This window comes from Eriocheir sinensis, chromosome 17 (assembly GCF_024679095.1).
Source record: "Eriocheir sinensis breed Jianghai 21 chromosome 17, ASM2467909v1, whole genome shotgun sequence".
Taxonomy (NCBI): Eukaryota; Metazoa; Arthropoda; class Malacostraca; order Decapoda; family Varunidae; genus Eriocheir; species Eriocheir sinensis.
Window position 1 is genome coordinate 5330659 of NC_066525.1, and position 27758 is coordinate 5358416.

Here is a 27758-nt window from a genome sequence, read left to right on the forward strand (position 1 = left end):
CCTCCCTTCTCTCCCATCCCTCCAGTCCTCTTCCCTCCTTTCTTCCTTCCCACCTCCCCCCTCTCTCCCACACTTCATCCTCTCCTTCCCTCCTTTCCCCTGTCCTTTCTCTTCTTACCTCCTCTCCTCCCACCCCATTCTCCCTTCTTCCCTTCCTCACTCACCCCTTCCGTCCCTCCCTCCCTCCTTCCTTCCGCCTGACCCCTCCATCCCCTCTCCCCTCCTTCCTTCCACCTTCCCGGCAGCTGCAGACTGGAGGGATGGAGGGAACAGGCAGGGAGGGATGGAGGAAGGTGGTAGCGGTGTGTGAAGGGAAACTCCCGCCATCATTCCGTGGGCTGTGTGTGTGTGTGTGTGTGTGTGTGTGTGTGTGTGTGTGTGTGTGTGTGTGTGTGTGTGTGTTACGTATTCCCTCCCACTCTTAGTCTCCCTTTGTGTAAAATGAAACGATATCCGTATCCGATCCACCTTTACTTTCTTTTCATCTTTCTCTTTGTCTTTCTCTTCCTTTTCCTATCGACTTCATTTTCCTCTGTTTCTTCCTTCCTCCTTCCTGTTTCCTTCCCTTCCCCCATCTCATGTATCAACCTTTCCTCTATTCCTTCCTTTATTCTTTCCTTTTCATCTTTCTTTCGCTTCCTTTTCCCATCGAGTTTATTTTCCTCTGTTCCTTCCTTCCTCCCTCCTGTTTCCTTCCCTTCTCCCAGCTCGTGTATCAACCTTTCCTTCGTCCCTACCTTTATTCTTTCCCTTTCATCCCTCTTTCGTTTCCTTTTCCCATCGAGTTTATTTTCCTCTTCCTTCCTTCCTTCCTCTTGTTTTCTTCCCTTCCCCCAGCTCATGTATCAGCCTTTCCTTTAGTCTTTACTTTTCAGCTTTCTTTCGCTTCCTTTTCTCATCGACTTTATTTTCCTCTGTTCCTTCCTTCCTTCCTCTTGTCTCCTTCCTTCATCCCAGCTGTTCTTTCTCCCTGCATCCTCTTACACTTGCGTCCTTCCTCTTTTCCCTCATGTCCTCTTTCCCTCCCGTCATTTTTATTCTCGTTTCTTGGGTTCTCCTCTTTCCTCTTCCTCGGGGTTACATCATCCTCAAGCGTTCGCTTCCTTCCTCTCTCCTTTCCTCTTTTCCTACTTTTGGTTTTCCCTCTCCGTTTTTCTAGTCTTCTCTTTCTCCTCTTTGGCGTTTTTATATATATTTTTAATCCGTTTTAAGATTTTACCACTTTTTTTTATTCCTCAACTTTCCATCCACTGTTTCTTATCCTTCCCGTTTTTCTCTCAACATTCCTTCCCTTTCTTCTTCCCTCACATTTTTCTCTTCTTGATCTCTTTCTTTCATTTTCCTTTCCATCTCTTCTATTCCTGTTCTCTTCCAGGCCCTTCTCATTTTCCCCTCTTCTCTCTTACATTTTCCCTTTCTCTTTTTCTCTCACATCCATTCCACCATCGCTTTCCCTCACTTTCTCTCCCTTTCCCTTCTCTCATCCCTTGTTTCCCTTCCTCTTCCTCTCCTATCCATCCTTCTCTCTCTCTCCCTTTCTCCTAGCCATCCATCAGTCTCCCTTCCATTCCTTTCTCTTTCACTTTCCCCTCCTTTCTCTCATTCCTTTCCCCTTCCCTTTCTCTCCCACTTTCCTCCTCTCACACAACCTTCCCTTTCCCTACCTCCGCCCCCCCCCCAACCCCCCCATCGCCGTCAACACCGCCGCCACCGTCGCTTTTCCAGACTGACCAGACGGGCGGCGTGGCGAGGAGAGGGGGGTGGGGGGGGCAAGGCGTGTCCTGCCCCCCCTTCCCCACTCACGCCCACGCCCCGCCCCCCAAACCCACGCCCCCTGACTCCCACGCCTGCTCTCGACGCGCCTCTCTTCTCTCTTCCTCCTCCTCCTCCTCGGCTCTTAATCTTGTACCTCAAAATAGACTGGAGGTGATGGCGAGTGGTGATGCTTATGGTGGAGGTGATGGTGATGAGGGTGGTGGTGGTGGTGGTTATGGTGATAGGGATAATAATGGTGGTAGGGGTTATGATGGGGGCGATAATGGTGATGGTGGTGAAGGATATGATGATGATGGTGATGAGTTGGTGGTGGTGATGATGATGGTGATAGCAGCTGCAGTGGTGGTGGTGGTGGTGGTGGTGGTGATGATGGTGCAGGTGTTCGCTGGCTGGCTGGCGGCAATGGTGTCTGAGATGTATTGAATATAATTATGTTAATGGAACCAGTAACGATCATAGATTATTTGAGATGGCGGTGGGAGTGATGGTGATACTGTAGGTGGTGGCGGTAACAATGCTTGTGGTAATTATGGTGGTGGTGGCAACAGTGATTCTGGTAATTATGGCGGTGATGGTAACAGTGTTGGTGGTGGTGGTGGTGGTGGTACAGTACTCGTGGTGGTGGAGTAAATAGAAGAGGAAGAGGAGGAGGAGGAGGATGTGTTCGGTGGTAGTGCTTGAGGAGGAGGAAGAGGAAGAGGAGGAGGAGGATCTACAGGACAGGATCGATACGTTCCTCTTTCAAGTCACCAAGACACTTGTTGAGTCTCTGTTGCTAATGGGTCCCCCCCCCCCTCTCTCTCTCTCTCTCTCTCTCTTGCTCTTTCCTCCTTATCTTCACTCCTTCCTCTCTTTACTTGTTTTTTTTTCTGTTTTTCCTATTTGTTTTATCATGTTTTTCTTTTTTTATTTTCAGCTTCCTCCTGTCCTTCATATTCTTGTTTCCTTTTTTCCTCTTTCGGTTTTTTTTCTTGTTTTCTTACCGTCTGTTACCTTTTATCATCATTTTTTTCCGTTTATAATCTTTCCTGTCCTCATCCTGTCCCCTTGCGGCTGCCTCTCTATGTTTAGCTCTTTCATCTCATCTCCTCTTCCTCATCCGCCTTCTCATCCTCCTGTCAGCTTCTCTCTGTTCCTTCTCCTCCTTTTCTTCCTCCTCTTCCGTATGTAAGAGCGTATAAGTTTATTTTTAGCTGATCTGATCGCATCTTAATGACCGTGTGTGTGTGTGTGTGTGTGTGTGTGTGTTTGCGTCACAACTTGCGTCATTGTCGGTCCCCGTCCTTTGTGGTAAAGCGGTGTGAGCGTATGTGTGTGTGTATGTGTTATCAGTGGAGTCCTGTGTACGTGTGTGTGTGTGTGTGTGTGTGTGTTTACCACCGTGCGTCATTTTCCTCTTAGTACCACGTCAATGCTCTCTCTCTCTCTCTCTCTCTCTCTCTCTCTCTCTCTCTCTCTCTCTCTCTCTCTCTCTCTCTCCAGTAACCTCCTTAGTGTCACCTGTCACTAATATCATCATCCACCTGTCCACGCCCCCCGCCCCCCCTCGAACCACCTGTCAGTCACCCCCTTCCCTCCCCCCGGCCGCCCCCAGTCTGTCTTGGCGTCCATCACCTTACTGGCTTCCCCTCCCCCCCCCTCCCCTCCTGTCCTTTATCGTTCCCGTTACTCCCTCTCTTCGTCTTCTTTTTTATTTTATTTTTTACATTATTCTCCGTTTAACCTTTAGGCTCTTCTTACATTCTCTTTTTTTTCTTTGTTTTTCCTCGTCACTTCGCCTATTTTCTTTTCTTTTTTCTCTCTCTCCTTTTAAGTCTTCGTTTTCCTGTTCGTCGTTATTTTCATTCTGTATTTTTCTCCTCAATTATTTCTCACTTTCCTCATGTATTACTTTCCTGTAGTCGTGCGTTCCTTCTTTTTGTATTTATCCATTTTCTCAATCCTCTTCTTTCCCTGTTAACCTTTTTTACTATCTCCTGTTCCTCCGTTTTCTATTGTCACCTTTGCTTTCTTTCTTCTATCGTATTTTCCTCTTCCTTTTTTTTCTTGCTAATGTCTATAACTCTCCTTTCGCTTTCCTTCTCATCTCTTCAATCTTTCCTCTCTTCCTCTTTCCAGTCACGTAGCTTCTCTCCTCCTCCTCCTCTCCTCCAATCGCTTCCTACCTGTGTGTCTCTTACGTGTATTTTACCTGTTCTTGTTTCTCTCTTCTCTCCTTTCTCTTCTCCATCGATTTATTGTTTATTTTTATCTGGGTTGTTAGTTATTCGTAGTCTGTAAGCGGCGATTTACAGTTTTGTTTCTTGAAAATTATTTTTTTATTTGGTAACACTGCCTTGTAGCGACTAGTTTATATTTAAATTCACTGCTACTACCTTTTATTCTCCTTCTCCCCTCTTCCTCCTGCTGTGGGCCAGGTGGGCGTCCTTAGGTGGGCTACATCGCGAGTAACGGGATCTAGTGAGTTACATGCAGTTGGCTCCTCCTCCTCCTCCTCCTCCTCTTCCCTTTTCCCCCCGTCTTCACCTCCTCTCCCCTCTTCCCCTTCCCCGGATGTGGTGTTTGTTTGTCAGCTATGTAGGTTACGGGTCACGTCACAGCTGGCCCTTCCTCTTTGCCGTATTCCCTCGCTCCCCCTCTCCCCATTCCCCTCACCTTCCCTGCTGCCCATCGCTGTTTTCCTCGTCTTGGTGTGACTTGTGGAGGGAGAGGGGGAGTGCACGTGCCGTGGACTCCACCCTCGTTCCCGCCAACATCACCAACGGGTCAGATGGGGCAGGCACGGGTAGTGGTAAAAAGACTAACGAGGTAATATTAAAGGTAGATCAAGTAACGCAGCCCCTCCCCTCGCGTCCCAGCAGGCTCAGCAGGGCCCCGCCGCACCCTGGCCCACGTGAGGCTCCCGCCCTGCCGCCCCGTGCCATCGTCCCCTTTGCAGTTTGCTGGCTGAGTCGGCACAATGGATCTTTTAAGCAGGCGTATTGCGACACACTGCCATGCAGGAGATGGAGATTGTTAGGGGTGGGGGGTCCTGTGCCCCAGCAGGAACACACACACGAAGCCCTCATGGGTGGCCCCTCCGCACACGGGCAGGGGCAGTGGCAGTGCAGGGGCGAGACAAGGCGGGTGACGGCATGACCTACATGGCTTTGGCACACACACAACAAGTCCCTCCATGCCCCCAGTGCCCAGGCCGGGTCAGCTAATGCCACTTGTCCCTCTCTCAGGGCCATTCGCCTGCCCAGGGCAAACCTCAAACATGGCTCGTCTAGTGTATGCACACCCAACGTGCCTACGGAGAGCCAGAAGCACCGCTGGCAGAGGCAATGATAGGGTTTTGCAAGAACTACCTGCCCCGAGGGTGTATGGGATGTGAAGGATGCATTACTGAGGTTTAAAAATGCGACTTGTTGGACGGCTGGACTGCTGGCGTGGGAAGGGCTGACTCAAAGCCTTGGCCCCCCAGCGACCATGTGCTCGGAGCATGCCAAGCCCCTGCCGCCACGGGAGGGGAGTTGGTGTCTTAGCAGCTAGTGCTGATCTTACCTGTGACCTTGCTCTCCCACCCCCCCTCCCTCCCTCCCTCCCGGAAACAGAGTCGGTAAGTGAAAGTTTACCAAGGCAATTTTCGGACTGAGGCAGCGGAGGGCAGGGTGCGGGGCACGGCGGGCGGGGCGGGGCGCACCACTGCGCCACCCCGGGCTCCCGTGTGAGCGAGAGTTGGCGCTTCAGGAACACAAGTTAACAGGCCATCAGGGAGCACAGGAAGTAGGGAGTGTTTGGGGTGGTGCCGCCCATTCCATCCTGCCCCGCCGCCCCGTCCCGCCTCGCTGTCCCAGCGGCGGGAAGGTTCACGTGCACGGTTGATGTGTACGGCTGCGGCGCCGCCCCGCCGCCCGTTGGGGGTCTTGTTTACATCTCCCCCTTAGGTCTTGTTGACGGGCAGCCCAGGTGATCAGCGGGTCCCACTCTGTTCCTCCCTCTCCCTCTCCCCCCTCGCATCGGTGCGCCACATACCTGAGCGTCACCTGCGCCTCGGCCACCACCACAGATGCTGCCGGAGGGGGAGGCAAGCTCCGCCCCTTCCCCCTGGCCTCCCCCAGCTTCCCCCGCGACACGCGCGCCATCTGGGTTGGTGGGCGGCTGGCCCGTAAGGTCGAAACTCTGGCAGTAGAAAGGGAGTGAAGCGGCAGTGATGCGGGGGTGACGTGGCGGGGGAAGGCGGGAGCGGGGGGGAGACTCAGCTCTCCATAAGAGTATATAAACCTCCGGACGGAGGAGCACAGCGTCGTGGCTCAGCCGACCGACCGGACCCTCTCTCTCTTGCTCTGCTACGGCAGAAGGCTCAGGCCCTTGAGGAGAGGCGTCGAGTCGAGGACGGCTTGAGCAGCCCAGCCCGGCAAGGGCGAGGAGCCCTTCTGCTGGCTGGGCTCCTCCTGCCTGCCGGGACGGGCACGGCGGTGGAGGGCTCGCCGAGCGGCCCACCCACCAGCCGCTTGGCAGGCTGGCGCTGGCCCCCGGCCCCCGCCGCTGCCTCGCTCTGCCATTGCGGCGGAGCGAGGGAGGGGAGGAGGAGGGTGCCAGGCCACGCCCCCCCCCTCCATCTGGCGCAGCTCCACGACTGTCTTGCTCTCAATGATGAATCTTTTCTTACAATAAACATAACAATTTCCCTTCCCTGGATTCTAAACTCATGAAGTAGCTCTTATGATAATCTCAGTCAATTAGTCAAGATAGAGAGATCAGCACAGAGGTGGAGGTGGCGAGGTGGGGGATGTGGGAGGGGCAGTAGCGGCGACCTTCAGGCGTCCTGGTGACGCTTCGCCACGCCAGGACCTGGTCCCTGCCCCCCTCCCTGGCTGGCCTGCCCCTACATCTCGAGGCAAAACACCAGCCTCCCGAAGACCCAACCGTCCCCCCTCAGCGGAGCCTGTCAAGTGCGAGGGGCTGTGTCTGTGTGGCCGGTGGCGGGGTGGCGGAGAAGGGGCGCCCTAACCATCAACGCCAACAACAAGGAGGGCCAGGCTGCGTGACCCTCGTGGTGTGCTGCTGGAAAGTGTGTGAGCCTCGGCACGGAAAATCCCGCCGCCCCCTGCCCCGCCCCGGCCCGCCCCGTGCAGGCCTTGACGCGTGTTCCTCCGTGTGTGCGTGTGTACTTACGTGTGGCGTGGAAAATACCTGTGGACTAGTGGAACAGCCTGTCCTTTGTGAGTGACGTAACATTGTGGATTGCAACTCGTCCACAACATGGGATATTTTAGAGAGTGTTATACAAGCTGATATTGTATAAGTGCTGAAAAGGTTAGGCAAGTGCAGCTGCGGCCCGGAGACAGTGTAGAGGCGGTGAACAGTGTGTGAGCGCCCAAGCGGTGAGGCCTTGTCGGCTGCCCTGCTGTACAGATGCAGGAGAGGCATGAATTTTTCGACCTGAACAATGTCTGGCGACGTGTGTGTGTAAGAGAGAGAGAGAGAGAGAGAGAGAGAGAGAGAGAGGCAGGTGGAAGGGAACGGGGACGTGATACGCGAGCAACCTTTGCTGCCTTAGCTGTTTAAGTCTTCTTTCTCCATTACTCCCTTCCCCTCCTGTCCCTCCTCCCCTTCTTCCCACAGCCTCTTGAGGCGCTGGGGAAATACCTACTGCGTGAGTGAGTCTCAGTTACCCCGCCCCCTCTTTGCCCCTTAGTACCCTCCAGTACCCCCCCCCCTCTCTCTCTCTCTCTCTCTCTCTCAGCGGACGACTCATCGTTTACTCGTAATGATAAGTGATTCATCATTTTCTCAAGGCGAGCCATATTAGACTGCTGTTTCTTGTATTGAAAAGCGACGGCGAGATGTTGAGTGGACTGGCGGACCTTGCTTTTCTTCCACGACTTTATTTACATGTTGCGCAATAGTTAGCCTCCATACTTGGGGTGTGTGTGTGTGTGTGTGTGTGTGTGTGTGTGTGTGTGTGTGTTACAATCTTGATGTGTTCTCATGCTTGACCATGAACATTAACCAAGAAGAGCGAAGGGAAGGGGGGTTGGGGTAGTATCGTAGTTTCCTCAAATATCTTGAGAGTAGTTTTGGGAGTTATGAATTGCGGACTTCTAATAAATTGTCTTTAAAAAAAGGACGAAATCGAGTGGAGATAACGTGCGACATGATTTAAATTAGTTATTATTATTATCATTAATGAAGAAAGAAAAAACAAAATTGTCGGTGCCACGTTGGGGTGGAGAAAAGAGGAGGCTGTGATGTGTGTACTGAAGGGGTTAATGTGTCTCGCAGCCGCCTCAGCCGTCACGCATCCGAAGACATATTGGCCAACTGTTAGTGTGTGATGCCATAAGGTTCCAGCAAGACTTCTTAAACCGTCCAGGGAACGTGCCAAGCGCAGCTGAACGCTCTAGGCATGTTAGACGGGTGACGTCCTAGAAAATGTGGTCTCCTGAAAATTGTTCCCTTTGATTTATTTATAGTTGAAGTGGGTGATGGTTTCTCGAGCGGGGAGTGTAAGCGGAGGAGCCGCCGTGGGGTTGGCAACACTGGTCAGAAAACGTGCACCCCCAAGGCCACAACTGACGCGCGCCACCCCGCTCTCACCTCCTGTTCACCACCACCACCCAGCCATAGCCTCACAGTGGTCACCTCCAATACTAAATTAACGTCGGAAGGCTGCTGGCATGATAGTAATTTCCACTCTCCCGTCGCTCCTGATAATTCCAGCGGCTGCTTAGACCGCGGTGACTTTAAAACATTTCGTAGTCGTATAACTGATGGAACAAAGCATGAGCTAGCAGTTTTCAGAGTTCCTAGTCGAAGCCATAGTCGGGAGAGGTTTATCCTGAATATGTATTACGTGTAGGGAAGGAGAGGCCAGAGGAGGGTGCAGCCTGGACAGGGCAAGCAAGGAAGGGCGTGGCAAAGCTAACGGAGCAAGACAAGCCAAGGTTTCCAGTCAAGTCACATCGAAGCGAGTAAGATGTGTCGGGGCGGTGTGCATCAGCGGATGGGGCGGGTGCTGGGAAGGTGAAATCTGCACTTGCCAGGAATTGCGGTGGCGCCTATATTGGTCCCGTCGACCCTTGCCAAACATTCCATTGGGCGAAATAATCCTCATATATGCCGTTCCCTGGAGGCGTGCGGAAATAGGCGTCGCTCTGAGGAGTGTGTCACCCGGTTGGATCGCGAGCCCCTCCATCCCGCCGGAGGGAGAGGGCGTCAAGGAGGCGAGAAGCTAGGAGGAACTTGGAGTGGGAATAATAATAAGAGGGGAAGATGAGGCCTGGTAATCCCCGCTGGCAACCGAGTGTAGTTCTTGCTGACCCAGAGAATAAAGACTTGAGTCGCAGTAGTGCAGCCTCCAATGTTGCCACACCAGACTGCTGCACACACCCTCCTTGCACCCCTCCCCGGCCGGCCCGCATCGCCTCTCGGATTGCATTCGTGCCCTCACTTAAGACTCATTAACAACACGGAAATAAAAGGTCGAGACGCTAACCGGAGGGCTGTGAATGTGGGTGTGGGTGTGTTATCGGCACCGTGTGGTCTCCATGAACCAGAGGATAACGAGAGTAGGGGAGGTGGGGGGGACGTGTCGTGCTGTGCTGCCTGTCAGTCACCTCAAAGCCCCTGCATCTAGACTGCGAACAGGCGGGGCAGGACACTACTGCCGGGGGTGGCAATAATTGAAAGCAATGAGTTCGATATATTTTGGCGACCATCATGCTGATAAAGTAGAAGACTAGTAGTAGTAGGAGTGTCAGGGACTTCTTATGACACGACTGGATTACAAAATTACTGGCGTCACGAATAAAAGCACTCTCAAGGCAAAATACTCTTCACATCACTGTTACGTGCAAGCTCACACGTTTTCCTTTATTAGCGATCTCTCTCTCTCTCTCTCTCTCTCTCTCTCTCTCTCTCTCTCTCTCTCTCTCTCTCTCACACACACACACACACACACACACATGACACAGGTTTCTCTCTCTCTCTCTCTCTCTCTCTCTCTCTCTCTCTCTCTCTCTCTCTCTCTCTCACACACACACACACACATGACACAGGTTTTCCATCGCTTATCAAACGAGCTATCACCAGCCGTGTACATTTCGATATACTGAGTTGCGTCCACGGAATTTCATATCTTACGCTGAATCACCGTGGTAACATTTTTCACACACACACACACACAGTTAAGGCAATGTATTTCACAATGGTCTATTTACTCAGTGTCGTGACGTCCGTCCGCTACTGTACCCTGACGGCCCATTGTCCAGGCACCGCCATTCTGCCTCCGACACACTTTTGTCACCACGTGATGTTATGCCAGTTAGTTCTCACCGCGACCTCCCTCTGTATGCATCCTAAGGTCAACCTGATGACACGAATGGCAGAGACGAATGTGGAGGAAACAGGCAAGAGAGGCGATGTATGACGCTTGTTGCCAGGCAGGGGGCGAGTTTTGCTGATGGCAGTAGCGTGAATGACTGTGTGTGTGTGTGTGTGTGTGTGTGTTAAGTGATACAGAATGTGAATGTCAAAGAGTAGGACATACAACATTAGAACATAATTAGTCACATAAGGCAGTTTCGTGGAATAGTCGAGAACCAATTATGCGTGTGGCGAACGAACTGATTAAAATGTGACGTTTGCGGGAGGGAGAGATGAGTATGTGACGGCGTTGAGTAGAAGTGTGTTGATGAGAAGGAAGGAAACGAGGAATTGCGAGGAGGTGAGAGGATACGAAGCTGGAAGAGACGAGGATGGGGTGACAGGAGACGTATGTGGAAGAGGATAATGGTAGGGGTGAGAGGAGACGAATGGAAGAAAGAGACAAGGATGTGGGTGAGAGGAAACGAATGTAGAAGAAAGAGAAGGATAGGGTGAGATGAAGATGAGATGTGAGACAGTGATTGAGATGAGATGACGCGAATGGAAGAAAGAGATGAGGATGTGGGTGAGAGGAAACGAATGTTGAAGAAAGAGAAGGATGGGGGTGAGATTAGGATGAGATGTGAGACAGTGATTGAGATGACACGAATGGAAGAAAGGGACGAGGATGGGGGTGAAAGGAGATGAATGTGAAAGAAGAAGACAAGGAGGAGAGGTGACGGTTCAGTCTAGGTTGCAGACAAGAGAGTGCAGAAGAGCTGTCCTGCTGTATGTCCCAAGCCGGCTCGGGGGTCACCTTACATCTTACCCCTCCATCCACCCCACACCTGCCCTTCCCCCTTCCTTTCCGCCCCTCTCTTGCTACCTACCTGCCTGTCCACACTTGTCCCAGCTGCCACATCTCACCTTGCATCACCCCCTGTCTAAACACCTCACATCTGTCAGTCTCTTGAGCACCTGTTTATATATAGTCTCCCATATAGGTAAGCGTTTCTCCATTTGTCCTTGTCCTCACCTCTCCGTCTTCACCTTCCCTCTACCCATCATTCACCCATCACCTGCTGCTCACCCCTCAGGGCCCAGCCTACCCTTGCCCTTTACTCCCCGGACCTGTTCCCTTCTGTATCCACCCTCCTATCAGTAAGTTGGGTCCGCTTCGTCTTATGTCTGATAAAGCCACGTACTTGAGCCTCGGTTTACGTGTCTTTTTCTCGTGTGTGTGTGTGTGTGTGTGTGTGTTTAAGAGTAGAGGAAGCAGTTCAAGGGCAAAAAATGATGACAGTTATACGCGGTGTGGGTGTAGGGGTGGGGCCTAAAGAAAAGTAACAGCCTTGGGATCACAACACAAACTGGTCCGCGTCCTTGCTATGTAAATTAGCTTATATGTGTTTGTTAATTTAATAATGATAATAACTTCGGTGAAGCGGAAGCAAGAGAAAGTTGTTAGCGACATGATGTGCACACAGTATACGTCTCACACACACACACACACACCGCCGTATAACTGTCATCATTCTTACTTAGTTGGTTTCTCAATGGTGTACTTGTTCATTCATACATTCGGCTGCCCCTCGAGCATGACAGAATATTTGCGTTTGTTGGAGTTGAGTCTGTCGAGCTATCTGTGCAAGGGACGCGACACCACAGCGGGTGGAAGTGGACGGCGGGCCGCGGCAGGAAATATCTGACCAGGCATGTCTGCGATGTATGTTGTGAGAGAGAGAGAGAGAGAGAGAGAGAGAGAGAGAGAGAGAGAGAGCCGTTGTGTTGACCCAGGGAATGTGCGAGGTAGGAAGGGAGGTGCTACAGGAAGCGCTCCACTGACACCAATCCCCAGCTTCTGATCCCCAGCAGATCATCCCCATTTCGAGCCCCAGAATCTCCACCACAAATAATCCCTCAGAACCCCCCGCTCCTTCCCCCTGTCCGTCCTTTCCAAACACATCCCTCTCCGCATATCCCTCTTCTCTTCCGCCACCCTAAATACCTCCACGAGACCTTCCCTTCCTTTTCCCTCAAGCATTTCCCCACGACGCGCCCCACCCCTGCCTGTGTGTGTGTGTGTGTGTGTGCCCCCATGCTTATCGAGGCGGGCCGTGCGTGGGACCGAGGCACTCTGCCCATTTGAGGCACCGTGGGCTGCAGTCTTCCTGTACTCGGTTGTAGCAATGTGGGCTGCAAGTCATTTATACAGTACTCTGATGAGTCAGTGTAGGCTGCAGGCCGCCTGTATCCGGTGCATGCCAGCAGTGTAGGGGCAGCACATGTACTACGTAGTGTGAGTGAGTGTGTGCAGGGTGCACTGTAAGGCCTCGGCGCAGCCTTGAGTGCCGTGCCGGGGCCGCGCAGTCAGCATCTTGCCGCGCCGCTGCTGTTCATGTCTCCCCCCTCACGGGAACAAAGAAATATATAAATAAAGGTTTACACTGAACACCAAATTCTTTTACTGTTCCATTGCATATTATTGATTTGTATATTTATTTTATTTTTGTATTTTTTGTATTTTTATTCTAGGCACTGCTGTGTGTTCTCGGTTATGTTGTTTGGTGTCATGAGTGATTAGTGTCGCCTCCGCCGTCATGGCAAGCAGCGGCGGGGTAGGGGGGCGGAAGGGAGGGGGCCGGATGGGTCCTATTTAGTGCCGACAGACTCCATCGGCTGTCTTGACGTCCTCCCCAGCGTTGCCGGTGATGGGGGAGTCATGGGGTCACAGCTGAAGGCCGCCCCCTCCCTACAACTCCCGCCCCCAGAAAGACAGAGAGAGAGAGAGAGAGAGAGAGAGAGACTATTACAGTAGTGTGGCGGCGTTCCCCATGAATGGTGGCCAATGAAAGTGGTGACCCACATCCCCCGGCACTGCTTACCCCCCCCCCTCCCTCCCTCCTCACTCCTCCTCTCACCTCCCACCGCAGCAAGTTCTTACAAACCCCCACAACTCCATCTCCTCGTCTGTCACACCGTCCTCTACTCACTCACTGGAAGGCCTTGTGTTTTTACCGATATTTACCCTTTTAAGCATACCACCTCTTCACCATTAAGCTACCACAATAACAACACACCATCAACACATCACCCACCACCACCAAACATAATAAGAAAGCTTGCATACCACCACACTAACGATGACGACCTAAACAGCCATATGGAAGCTAATATATCACCACCATCATTACCATCACAACACAACCATCTCATCACCACCATCACCGTAGCAAACGACAGCTAGCATTTCACCACAATCACCACAACCATGACCACCACCACTACACCAATATAACTATCAAAACAACATTATGAAAGCTAGCATTTCACCACCACCACCACCACCACCATGAAGGCCGTGGGGGCTTGATTGGCTGCAGGCGGGGAACGGTGACCAAACCGGTCCAACAGGTGTGTGGCCTCCTCGGACACACACACACACACACACACACACACACACACACACACACACACACACACGTTTATTAGTTTATCAGCATTTCTTATTATTACTACCATCACTTTTCTTCTCCCTCTTATTATTATCATGTGAGTTGGAGAGCCAGCGTGATGAAAGAGTTAAGTATTGCTGATTTCGTAGAACACTTACTTTTATGACGTTCTTGATCAACTCTTCCACTTGAATGGCAAGACAGAGAGGGAGAGAAAAAAAGGAAGGATCAATGGGATCTTAGAGAGGGTGAAGGGTGATACTGAAAGGCTGAAGGAAGGGAGAAAGAGAAGGTGCTTTTGGTATGGTGGGAGAGGGAATGGGGGAGAAATGGAGGAAGGGAAATATTGAAGGGCTGAAGAAAGGGAGGGATAGAAGGTGGTTTAGGTATGGTGGGAGAGGGAATGGGGGAGAAATGGAGGAAGAGAAATATTGAAGGGCTGAAGAAAGGGAGGGATAGAAGGTGCTTTAGGTATGGTGGGAGAGGGAATGGGGGAGAAATGGAGGGAGAGGGAGAGAAAAAGAGGAAGGGAGGTACTGAAGGGCTGAAGAAAGGGAGGGATAAAAGGTGCTTTTGGTATGATGGGAGAGGAAAGTGGGAAGACACGAGGGTGCTGATGGACTGGATGAAGCTGAAAGAAGGTTGTGGTTGTGTCAATACATAAACTGGGAGAGAGAAGGAGAGAAAAGGATAAACTGAGGGCAAAAATATTCAGGGGGAGTAATCCAGTTTGATACAAGAGACTGTAAACAAAAATACTGCTTAAATACACACACACACACACACACACACACACACACACACACACACACACACACACACACACACACACACACACAAAACCTTTGGCAATGGTTAACCAGAAACTTTTCTTCATTCGCAGGAGATTGTAATTCCCAGTCGCAACAATGGCTCCTCCAAGTTCAACTTTTCCCTGCAACCCATCCAGGAGATTGATGGGCCTCAGGGAAGCTTTGAGTTCATCAAGCAGTTCAGCTCCAGGTTTGTACTCTGCTGCTTGTGATGTAAAGGCTGTAGTTTATGAAGCACTGAAGAGAGGAATTAAACTGGTTGTAATATGAAGGCTGAAAATTATTAAGTACTTAATATATATTTAAACTACTTGTAATCCTTGTAATTTGAACCACTTAAGACACTTGTACATGAATAATTAAGATGCTAATAATATGGCAATCTGTAATTTATGAAGCAATTAAGGTACTACATGAATTAAGCTGTTGAATTAATTGTCATGTAACTCTTTACGTGCCATGCGTTAGTCGTTATTCATTCATCATATATAATTTCAGTCAGCAATGTTTAACTCAAAATGCAGATCAGGGCCCGTATTCTCAAATATTTCACATCCACATCTGATAAGGCTTTGATAGATGTTGTGGGTACTTCCACGAGTAGTGTTATGAGCCCAGTGATAGTTTGACAAGGCTCCAGCATCATGAACGTGAAGAAAACAACTCATGAGAACCCAACTAATCTCCTTTGTGGCCTTGGAAAATAGTTGTTGTGTGTCGAAAGCATCTTAGAATATAGACCCAGAACAGGAAGTGCACCCTTTTGACTTTATTTACTCCTCCTTGACCCCCAAGAACCCTGGAATCACTGGGACCCATGGTGGCCAAGCTGTGGATTCACGCTAAGGATGACTCCTACGAGAAGACGAGAAAGAGTATGGAGAACGCCCAGAAGCAGGGAAAAATGAACTGGTAAGACTCATGTGCTTGTGTCATTATTAGGTTTTTTATTTGAGAGAAAGGTAATTTGTTGTTATGGCTTATTATTAATTTTAGTCCTTTCTTATTCCATTTTAGTTAAATGTTAAACTTTTATTTATCATTGTATCTTCATGAAGGGATGGATAAAATTGATGGGATTGAAAATTGATACATGTTAGAAAGCTGCTACACTTTGGAAAATAGAGTCACAGATTTTAACAAGGACAAAAGCAGCAAAGAATAGGACAAAGTAAGCTGTTATTTATACACAGGATGACTTGCTTACTGTGTTGATCATATTCAGCTCCATTATTTTTATCAGCAATCCTCTCTGTTAACTATCTTTTTATTAGACAGTATAAACATCAGGAATTTTTTTGATTTTTTTCACTCGGACATGGTTAGAGTATACAAAATATACCTATGACTATATCAGACATCATCATCATCGTTTAACGTCCATTTATTCCCTATGGTGGGGTTGGACAGGATATGAGCCTCCTCCACTGTTGCCGGTCCATAGCCATTAATATTTTCTTCCGTGATGTTCAGCCTCCTCATATCTTCCTCCACCACCTTTCTCCACGTCTTCCTTGGCCTTCCTGGTGGTCTTTTGCCCTCTACCTCAAAGTTCAGTGCACGTCTCAGGATGTGTTCTTCTCCTCTTCTCCTCACATGTCCAAACCAGTGTATTGAATATCTGTGCCCTTTGTTTCTGCAGTGTGAAGGAAGTAAAGAATTCTGCCAGCCCGTTTGTGCGTCAGCGGTCGTCACATGCCAAGATGAACACCCCTGTAGTGCCCCCGAAGAAGAAGGAAGTAGTGGCAGAGCTCGCTTCCAATAAGTTCAACTCCAGCAACTCCTCCACCTCTCCACATAGATCACAAAGTGGCGCCATGACTGCAAACTCTCTGCTCTCAGGCAAACCTCCTCCTCCACCTCCCCGAAATGCCAATGGTAGAAAAACCAACCCCGATCTGGTGCGGAGGCCCCTGAGGCAAGTGTTGGGGGGTTGAGTACATTGCTTTGTTGATCCAAGTTCTTGTTGATCTTTTTATATTCATTGGAGCCTTCATTTCATTTGTTTCATTTATAATAGTTTTACAAGGCCCACAATTTTTCAGTAGCATCATTTAAGAAGACATTTTGTATACTTTGATTATTCTCTAAGAAGCAAATACTTTCAAGTCTTTGCTATGCGTTAATCTTGAGAAAAAAACTTTGAAATGTTTCCCTGCTCAAACTTCAGGTACAGTAGTAATGTTATCAGAATATTTCATGGTTATCGTTTTTGTGTGATTAAACCATTTCTATATTTTTACCCATGCAGGGAGAGGATAATCCAACTGCTGGCTGTCAAGAATTATAAAAGACTGGAGCTCTTCAACAGCTTGCTTAATGGTGGGTAGGCTACTGCTGAACACTGCATGACTCTTTCAAAATAGTTACCTTGAAATACAAACTACTGTTGTTTTTGCCATCTGTCATTGTTAACCTGGTAGCTGCGGGGATCATGTTTCTTAAAGGCCCCTCTAAGTGAGAAAAATGAGAAAAAATCCACTCACACAAACCATTTCATAATCTATATCAGTGCATTTGTGATCCGTTTATGCATCATCTATATTTGGGGGTTTATATCATGGCACAAATTTGGCCCGTCACTGACTGCTACACGGTAAAGCCACAAATTTTACCCGTCGGTGCTACCAGGTTAAGCTGGGCACCAGACTTCTTTAAAACACTAGTGACAGAATAGCTGGGCAACAAACTTCTTTAAAACACTTGGGACAGAATTCCGGCCGACTACTATTGCATCAAGATTATACTATTGCCAATTTTCACAGATGGGGTTAAGGAGAAAGACCGGCGCCAAATGACAAGTGTGTTGATGAGTGTATCGCAGGTCAAGGAGAACTTACATCACCTGTCCCGGCATTTGTGGAGTGAGGTGCACGAGGACTGGCCATTCTACACAGAGCAGGAGAAGGAGGCAGTTAAGAGGCGAGTTCTCTTAGTCTGGGATGTTTGGTGTATTTTCTGTATCAGGTTTAACATATTATTGTAGTGCACAATTTGCTTACCCTCTAGTTTTGTTCCTCTTTGAAGGTATGTACTTCCCCCTTCTTTTCATGCCATTAATTTCCTGATTTTGACAACAGAAGGATTTTAAGTTTTTGTCAACAGTGTCATTGTTCACTCACATGGATAACCAACATTACCAGATTTATGTACTCCAAACATTATATTTTTTTTGGTTTCTGATCTATAACCATTGCCAAAAACATCAACGATTAACAATTTTAACAATCAGTGAGGGTGCAACTTTTTTTTTTTTTTTTTAAACCGGCAAACACAAAATGCTGAGTACAACAATCTGGCAACATTGATGGATAACTAACAAAACAATGTGGTTCTGCAGAATGAAGCCCCAGTTGACACCACCCACCAGTGATAACAGCCGCTCTCCCACCTCAGCCCCGCCCCTGTCCCCCTCCTCGGGGTCTCAGGGAGTCAAGAGACCTCACGAAGAGGTACTTGACCCCACTGCCAAGAGACCCCGTGGAGGACGCTGGAATGTTTCGTCCAGGTCCGTCAGGAAAAACAATGCCTCTGTTCCTGGCAATGAGGTTAAGTCAGCACCTCAGCCAGACCCCTGGATGTCCAGCAAACCAAAGTCCACGCCGAGCTCCGTCCCAGAGCACCGGCAGGAGGCAAGAAATGGCCGCCATAATAACCACCATCGCAGCCACCGGGACAACAGCAGCCATGGCACCCTCACCAACGGCACCACCACCACCTCCACCCTAGCTCCCACCGCCTCCACCACCACCACCACCTCCTCTGGCATCACCACCACCATGAGTCCAGCCAGGAAGCCTTCCTCCACATCTCCCCTCAACCAGGGCTCTTCTCCTCGCTCCCACCACCACCTCAACGGTCTCCATTCTAATCACAACCACCACAACCATTCCTCAGGTAGCCACTCCCCAATCAATGGGGTCACCAATGGCCTCACTAATGGCCATGCCAACCATCACTCCAGGACCAATGGCCATGCAACACCCCCCAGCTCCTCCCCAGACAGCCTCAGTGGAGATGACTCACCCCCAGCTTACTTAAGGTAGGCTTCCAGCACACGAGTAGAGGATTCTGCATGTAGGCATGTCAGGGTGTAGGGACAGACATTTACCAAAGTAAATCCCAGTGAGAAATGTGAGGAAATTAATCTGGATGATAAAAAAAATGGAAGATATGAAAAGGTGTGTATTGTATTGTGACTCATTCTATGGAACATTTCTTTCTTGTTGTCTTATGGTTTGACTCTATACTCTGTTGTGCATAGTGGAAGAAAGAGAGATGAAGATGGTAGGCTAATGAATGCTATTTCAGCATGGGTTTTTTTCTGTGGAATAATTAAAACTTTACCTTTACTAACAATGCACTTGTTGCTATTGTCCTTCAGAAACTACACAACCATAGTCTCGGCTGACCAGAGGAGCCGGTATAAGGCAGAGTTCAATCGTCAGTACCAAGAGTATCTGAAGCTACACAGTTTTAATGAGGAGCGATCCAGATCCTTTACTGACTTGGAGGAGCAGCTCAAGAATGAACCTCGTGGGTCTGATGAGTATAATGTGAGTATTCCTGATTTCCCTTCGGCTATAGTTCCCTGCTCTTTATATTTCTACACACTTAAGTTTCATCTAATAATACCGATGTACCATTACTTGGTGCGTTTCAACCTGTATAATAATGCTGCTTAAGTATTGTTGAACATTATTACTTTGACTCAAATGGGAAGACAAATGCTGAGTTACAGAAATTCAGTGTAAATATTTTTCAAGCAGTAGAATAAAATATAATCATAGACTTTTGAGTTGCAACTACAATTGCAACACTGAGCTAAATAAGAATAATCTGCAGCATGCTGGACTCAAAGCATCCCGAGAAAGCTTCATCCTCAAAAATATGTTGAATCAAAGCTTCACAGTTATAGCATTACTAAATAAGTTTAAGGACTGAAGTCAAGTTGATTTTACTTTTAAGAGTTTCTCATTCACTGAAATGCCATGCCTTTGAATTAGCCTTCAGTTGTTATGTCACTTAAAATTACGTGGCATACAACATGGATAGTAAATTCCAGAAAATTACTGGAATTGGTGCTTCTACACTTTCTTCCTTCCTTCCAGACTATACGAGCCCGGATCCTCATGCAGTACGAGGCCGCTCAGCAAGATCATGAATACCAGAGAAAAAGGAAGAGGTATAACTATCTGCATGAGAAGCTTACTCACATCAAGAGGCTGGTCAGAGATTATGATTCCAACACCCTCTCCTAGCACTGGTCCCCCAGCCCTGCCCCAGCCAGCATCCGGCCCTCTGGCCCCACACAGTCCTGGAGGGGGGGAGGGACTTGAAGTGTAGACCAAACTGTGCCTCAGCCTTCATCCAAGGTACCATTCATGGCAAAAGAGGAAGATAATAAGTTCTTGGCCAAATCTTGACTTCCAGTGATACAGCATAAAGGTTAAGGAAGAGTTTAAGAAACAAAGCTGAGAACACTGCTGGTCAGCTGTGTGCTGTGCACCGGGAGCCATGTGTGACAGTGAAGTTGGAGCTACACAAGATGAGCCTCCTTTCTGAGTTTCATTTTAACCCATGCTCCTGAAAAAAAAAAATGGGTTGGGCATGGGAATGTAGACTGTGGCCAATTAAAACAAATTTTTATGCGTGTGTGTGTGCGAGTGCCTGTGTGTCTGTGTGTCTGTGCAGAAGCCAGCATTTGGTGTATACAAGCCAGTTGCTAGCACCTGGTGTGTTCTAAGACCCCCTTTCCCAGACTTCAAGCTGTGTTCTGGCTCCCTCCCCTCCCTTAAATACCTTTTCCCTCCCTGAACTCCTCCCATACGTGACCAGAAACTATGTTGTGGGGGTAGCAAGCAGAGGTCGGCCTCATTGGGGTGGGAGATGGACCACCAGGAGGCCAGCCAAGAGCCAGTGTCATGCTGTGTATTGAGAAGAGAATCTGCAAAGATATGATTCTTTTACACCCAACACTGATGCCAGACCTGCCAATATTGTATAAAGTGAACATTGGATGTTACATATATTGTATAAAGTATAAAAGTATTCTATTTTAGTAGAGTACTGAGTCAACTGCAGACAAGAGTAGTCCCCCAATAACTTTGTATGAGTGTATATTTTTTATCATTCCATGAGAATATGCCCAGACATGTAGGCTATAATTCAACTTGATTGGTTGCAGAACAGTGTCAGGTGGAAATGTTGTTTCATGCCTGACCCTAAGATAAAATACATTGTGATATTTTACAGTACTGTCAGTACTGAGCCTACAGCATGGTGGGAGGTGTTCCTTGTCTCACCTGCAGAGGCTCTCTTGGGCTATAGCTGCTCGCTCAATGGGCCAAGCCTTGAACACAAGGCTTGTTCTGCCATCCCTGACAAAATATAAAAAATCAGCCTTTTTGCCAGTTACATGCTCACTTGCCCGTGTGGGGGAGTGGGGAAACTATCTACTTGAACACATTGACAATAGTATGACTTGACTGTTTGACTGACTGTATGACAACAGAGAATTTGAGGATATGCAAAAGATAAAAAGTAATGATAAGACTAAATTCCTGTTAAAGGAATAAAGTTTAAAGTAAAGTGCCACCAGGAGGAATTTCAACCATTGACACTTTTGTGTAGTTATTTTTATAATGTTAACCTCATAGTGTGCAATGGGGATATAGAAATTCGTATTGCACAAAGAAATAGAAGTTAATAAGTTGAATCATTAATTAGTTTGTACAATTTTTTAACTATTTAAGCAGAATGAAACTGATGCTGCTCATTAACAATCTAGTTTTTAGTAGACAGTTTTGTTATCTAAATTTTTAAGAAAGTTATTATTCCCTAATATGAAATGATATATATATATATATATATATATATATATATATATATATATATATATATATATATATATATATATATATATATATATATATATATATATATATATATATATATATATATATATAATGAGTCTGTTTTTAGGGATGTGTCAAGATGTGTAAGTGGTGACTTACAAGTCAGTGTTGTGGTGCTCTGTGGTGCAGACCGTTAGCCAGCCTGCCACCCATCTCTGCTGTCTCATATCAAAAGTCCCTTCTTGCAGATGTTTATAGGTTATATTTGCACACTTACAAGTAGCCTTGCTCACACTGAACTGCCTCTTGGTTTACTAAACCAGTATTTTATTCTGATGGAGATAGTTAATTTTATTAATGTAAATTCAAATTTACACAAAAGTTTGTTTCTTATGTAATATAGATTTGATACATAGCATAACATCACAAGACACCAGTTTTTCTCATATATTTGTAATTTAATTCAGAGGGAGAGAAATTACTTTTCTCATTCTGAAGGTTTAGAGGCAATTCCTAAGCCTTCTTCAATTCTCAACAAAATCTGTCATAAAATGGACATCCTAAAAAGCACAAATAATTTGTAAAGAACAGGTAACAAAGTAGAGTCAGGGAGACACTAACTGCTTGACTCTCATAAAGCATATTTATAATCTCACAGTTCTGAAAATTCCATTGAAAAGAGATTTTTATAAAATAAGTAAAAATGACCAAGAGATTATGTACTTATAGTTTATCAAGGACTGAAAGTTAGGGTGGAAGGCTCAACAGTGCAGTGTCCAAGTCAATGTTTTCACCTGTTCGTGTTGGCTCATTTCTCTTTCATCAAATATTTGCTCATTGGCTAAAATGGCTTATTAATTATAAACATTTAAAACAAAATGTTCTCATATTTAAATAATGTTTTGTTATTGGAGAGAGGAAATGATGTGTGTCTTGGCACCACTCACTCATGTGTTCACAGCTGTGGCTGAATAGTCGTGAGACAATTCACTCTGGTACTCTCTGAGGCTTGGGATCACAAAGCTCTAGCTTTATTTCATCTTACTTCGAAGCTTTGTGCATGCAATATATTTGACATCACATAGCCAGTTTCATTGTCACAATTTTAGTTTTTAATAATGCATAACCAAGAACACTGAATTGTTATCAATTCTGCCTCATTGATATTTAACAGAACCTCATGTGCATGTAATCAGTTTGATTGTTTATGTTGAGTTATCCATTTCTTCCTGTCTTGTGGGTTAGCTAAAGAAGTTATCATTGATATTGCCAGGTTTTGTTAGATTTGCCACACTAGTACTAATATATACTTTGATTTTATTCGTACTTATAGCTAACTTTAATATTGTTGTCTTATTCTATGAAAAGGCATCAATAGTTCATCATATACTAGTCACACTTTTGCTGTGGAGAGAATCAGTCTGCTCACAGTTAGTAGGTCTCTGTGCCCTTAGCTGAAACACAAAACTGACCTTGGCCTGTGGTCACATCCTGGGAGTGGCCAAAGCTTACATAGACTAAAAGACCTGTTCAGTATTTTTGGTGATAAAAAGAGCTGTTGTGGTTCCTCCTTTTAGTGATCTTGCCTGTGAAGGAACTAGGATGTTTAGCGTCACACTGTGTTGGACAAAACTGGACTCCTATATTTATTTGCTCAGTAGAACAATAAAGGAAATGTGTGTTGACTGACTCTTCTGACCTCTGACAAGACTAGTGACCTCAGATCTGTTGACAAAGACCTCTAATGCCTACCCATTTTAAGGTGCCATATACAGTAATTCTAGACTTAACACAGGACCTCAGACTAAAGTGTCTTGCTGACACATTTCTAAAGATTTTTTGGGGAGGGGTAAATTTCCTGTTCTTATCCCATGAAAAGATGCTAAAACTGTGAAAGTGGTATGCTTTTTCAACCATAGTTGAGATAGTTTAGAAAGACTGTCAAGGGCTGAGCAAAGTGTGCACAAAGGACTGCTGTGTCCATAAGGCTGGTGTCATCATGCTGTACACCACACATGCTCTCCCACCAGAGTTGAGGTGTTGGATCTTTTTGTGTCCAGGTCATCATGTAAATATCAATACTATTGTAATTTTATTGTAAGGTGAACATTCATGTGTTGAAGACAACTTTTTTTTTTTCATAGATACACAGGTACCAAAGTATAAATATATAGAATAAAAATGGAAAAGTTTTGCTCAAGTTCATAGATTAGCTATGTGAGGGGGCACTTGTCAGAGTATTGTATGTCACTAGATTGAGAGCTCTTAATTTTGTGTAGCCCATGCTCATGTACTGAAAAGAGAGCACTCCTCATGCACCGTGACTCGGTGAGCGAAAGCAAACATTGTTGAAGGTGTTGGAAGCAAAAGTGTTGTAACAGCATATTGACAACAGCCTGAAGTCTGAGGTGGATCTCAGAGTGTGCTGTGGGACTGATAGAGAACACTCCAGCATTGACTGACTCATGATCGCGTCTGGCAGAGGAAATCTGCCTCGATGATACTTGACATTCACTAATAACTCAGCAGAGTGCCTCTGATGAAGGCCTGAGTGCTAAGTTCTTTTCCTTTCATAAAATGAATTCCTGTGTGACTCTTCAATGTTAAGGTTAATGGAACCCAATGACAGTAGTCCTGCTCAGTGGCGAGTGACGGCAGCCATCACAGTAGTACCAGTGAGGTCCCATAATTAAATTAAAATCTTGTTCACTATTTATTTTTACTTGCATCAAAGCTCTTGTTGACTTCAGTGTTATATTGGAAGATATTTTGATCCATTTCATCAAGCTTTGACCAATCATTCTGGAGTTCCTTTAACTCAATGCTCTAGAAAATGTGCCTTTGTGATGGAGGCATTCCCCCATTTTTTTCTTCCCCAGGATAATAATGAACAGAATGATATATATTGTCCATAATGTAATATAATGGTTGTACAGAGTGTGGGTCCAGGCCCGCACGACACACCGAGCGTCCCAGTGTTGACGACCGCTGCCCGGCCAGGCCTCTCCATGCTTCCACTATTCCTGTACAGTTTTCTTTAGCTTATTATTATTGTTACTGTAATTATTATTGCTTTAATTTATATGCAAACATTGTAGGGGTTAATATTCAGAAAGTGGGGTATTGGTGTGAAAGAAATAGAAAAAAAATTAAATAAAAAGTAACATTATATCAAAATACCAAAAAATAAGTTCTGCACATTGCAGCTCGCTGTCCCTGCTATGATGCCTACTAGCAAATAGTGTTGTCACATATATGGGTCATGATACTTATACAGCAGCATCACCAGTGGCTACACAAACACTACAGTATTATTATTGTCCAAGTTGCTAGTGCTTGGAGGCCCCTGCTCACCAGCCCTACCTACCTCATAGCTTTGTTTTCAAAGAAACTAATTTTATATTAAATTAATTATTTTGGTTTGCCTTGAACTAAACATGAATTTAATTTTGAGTTTAGCTTTGATGGTGTGTAAAAGTGCTGGTGGCCAGGGGAGGCTCACTCCATGCTGCTGGCAACACTCTACCAACTGGTGTTTGACAGATAATCAAAGGAAAGATCTTAGCAACATGGATCTCTGAGTTGGTGTCTGAAACTACTTGTGTAAATGATTTTTTTTTTTTTTTTTTTTTTTTTTTTTTTTCCCTCAGTTTTGACACTTCTATTTTACTTAGGAAAATTGTATAATTTTCATGAAGTGAAAGGAGAATGGTTGTGTTAGCAATTACATACTATGTCAATTTTCTTTAGTGACTGCAGAAATATGTGCATAATGCAAGGACTGTTCCTTGATCAGACAGTGTCAGTTGTGTCCAATGAGGGGAGTCTCAGCGGTCCATGTTTTTTCTGGTGCAGGAAGCTGTGGTAGACCACTGTCCATGTGCTGCAGGTCCCACCTGTGTCCAAAACTTAAGAACTACCGACCATATGTTCTCGTCCAAAAGTAAGATTTCTTCATTCAGCAAATTTTCCTTGTTTACTAGCTGATGGAAGAGCAGTATTTCTAAGTTGAGAAACAGTGGACAAGATGTGTCTGTGGCTAGAAGTGTGCCAGACTGTGGCCCTTGTCACCTCCCAGACACACTGTCACGTGAGAGCTAGTGTTGGTGCCAAACTGCTCGTGGACAAAGGTGATGGTGAAGGCCAATCAATAACACAAATCCTCTTTTGAGTGTTTTGTTGTATGGATTTTGAAGTTTGCAGTCCCATGAAGTTTTACATATGATTAGCTAAAATTTAATAGTTACTCGGCAACAATCTCATACATGTATTAATTAAAGATCATCAAACACTGCCAAATACTGCAGATGCCATTTTAATAATTCTAATAAGACCAGTTGTCTATGCAAAATTAGAGAGTGATGCAGTTTTACCACAAGCAGTGCCTCGTCCAGTGTTTTCTCAGTGGTGTGTGACTGATGCCTCCTGCCTGAGGCGCATCACATGGTGAAGAATTGGAAAACTCTGCAAAGATGATGATAATACTTGTGACGACTAGTGCTTGGCATTTATCTGTAAGTTTTTGCCCATATGTATACCCTGTGATATTTCTTTACAAAGGGTTCCTGTGTTTTTTTTTCCTTTTTTTTTATCATGAACCATTTTGTAATCCTGTGATTGTCCTGGGCAGGAACCCCGACCCAGAGTTACAGTCTGTGCCGCGCTGACCCAGGCGGGGCCTCACCTGGGCAGGGCCGCCCAGAGCTACAACTTCTGCTAGGAGTGGTGTACACAAGAAAATGATAAATAAAAAAGTATCATTATTGCATGCAGCAAAAATGTGTGTTGTTATCCTACTGAGGGTGAGGGTAACCCATCCCTACAAGTGTGTGTTCTCCCATAGTAAGGGAGTTTATAGCTCGGTGCTCATCTCGGTTTCATCGGCCCTTGAATATGTGAGGAGTAAGAACCTATTACCCGGGACACATGGCAAGCATGCCACCTGGATCACCACATTATACCTGTCCGAGGATTCCCCAGGTTCACATTTATCCACCAGCCCGAAAGGGATGATGAACAACTGGGTGAGTTGCCTTTTTTTATCCATTAGAATTACTCTTATTGACCTCCATTTCTCTTTGGGAACTTTTCGGCTTCAAAGGTTTCGTCAAAAGCTCTATCCTAGTCCTTTACGTCTTTTTTTTATATTTTTTTTATTTACAGCTAGCCTGAGGAATTGGTTTGAATCAATTGTCAATAACTTTTGTATTATCATCGTATGATGTCGAATCGCTGCCCGGATGCTCGAAAGAGGTTCAGACCACGTGCTCATTAGGCTGTTGCCACGTCTATGCAGATGAGAAAATAATTGAGGAGTTTCATCTGTTTTATTCAGTATCACAAAAGATCATCGTTCTTCGTAGCACTTACAATCACAACCATAAGATAATTAACATTTAACACTTAAAGAAGCATTTAAGATTTAAGTGACTGGTGAACCGTGGCATATATTTCACCTTCCTTTTCTCTTCCATCTTACGAGTCAGTGAAAAGAGTAGGAGTCAGGAAGGAAGAGGTAACAGTAGTCACGTAGATTTTTGTGCAAGATGATGTCGACTTAGTGAAATATTGCCATACGGGTGACGATCCTAAGGACATGGAGTTGCCGGAGCTGACGTGGCAGTGGTCACAGATAGCTGCAAAATCAACGAAGAAGAAAATGAGGTAACGTGGAGGGCGTCCCTTCCCAGCTGCCTCGCCTCTCGCCGTTCACCTTCCCTTACAAGTAAGTTGCGCATTAATCCTTCGTTATCTCTGCGATCCACCAGCCCCGTGTCTTAATGCATGTTTACTCGCGTGGAAGAAATACTATAGGCAGCCATTATGTATGTAGTGAGGGAAGATAGGCATGTAGGGAGATTATTTATGGCGACAAACTAATCTTTATCCACATATTTTTTCTTGGAATGCGACCGAGCGTTGCCCTACCAAGTTACGTTATGGTTTAGTGTTAGAAACTCTTAGCTCTAGTGGAAGTTGTTGGAATTTCCATGGACTGTTTTGTGGTCCTAGTGATTGTTTTACACATCTGCTGCATCTTGAACGGGAAATATTGCCCATGAAAGCCCGGTTAATCTCTGCGGCCTTGGAAAATACTGATGGGAGCCCGATACGTAGACCTCGTAGCAGTGGAGGGAAGGCAAAGTGCTAATTCCCCCATCAATGTACAATAGCACTCCCAGCCTAATCATTTGTTAGTTAACATTATTCAAACATATCGCAGGGATAATTGACACGCATTTTTTTTTCTTACATTGTGAATCCATACTTACAATAGCACTCCCAGCCTTATCATTTCTTAGTTAACCTTATTCAAACGTATCGCAGAAATATTTGACACGCATTTTTTCTTGCATTGTGAATCCATACTTACGATAGCTCACCCAGCCTAATCATTTGTTAATTAACCTTATTCAAACATACCGCAGAAATATTTGACACTTGCATATTTTTTTTCTTACATTGTGAATCCATACTTACAATAGCTCACCCACCCTAATCATTTG

At 46.2% G+C, this 27758-nt stretch overlaps 1 protein-coding gene and 1 long non-coding RNA gene across 3 annotated transcripts in view; both read left to right on the forward strand.

Moving 5' to 3' along the window:
- LOC126999835 (RNA polymerase II elongation factor Ell-like) overlaps nucleotides 1–27758 on the forward strand; it is a 130072-nt gene that overhangs the window by 98672 nt on the left and 3642 nt on the right. For both annotated transcript variants that reach the window (XM_050862867.1, XM_050862866.1), the window contains exons 3-10: nucleotides 14467–14585; nucleotides 15191–15307; nucleotides 16038–16317; nucleotides 16651–16717; nucleotides 17161–17317; nucleotides 17736–18437; nucleotides 18780–18951; nucleotides 19507–26977. In XM_050862867.1, the coding sequence (XP_050718824.1) occupies nucleotides 14467–14585; nucleotides 15191–15307; nucleotides 16038–16317; nucleotides 16651–16717; nucleotides 17161–17317; nucleotides 17736–18437; nucleotides 18780–18951; nucleotides 19507–19656 (1764 nt within the window). In that variant the 3' untranslated portion in view covers nucleotides 19657–26977. The remainder of the gene's footprint in view (nucleotides 1–14466; nucleotides 14586–15190; nucleotides 15308–16037; nucleotides 16318–16650; nucleotides 16718–17160; nucleotides 17318–17735; nucleotides 18438–18779; nucleotides 18952–19506; nucleotides 26978–27758) is intronic.
- Nucleotides 3418–12580, forward strand: LOC126999839 (uncharacterized). Its single transcript, XR_007753635.1, has 2 exons — nucleotides 3418–9737; nucleotides 9822–12580. It is a non-coding gene; the product is annotated as an uncharacterized LOC126999839 (long non-coding RNA).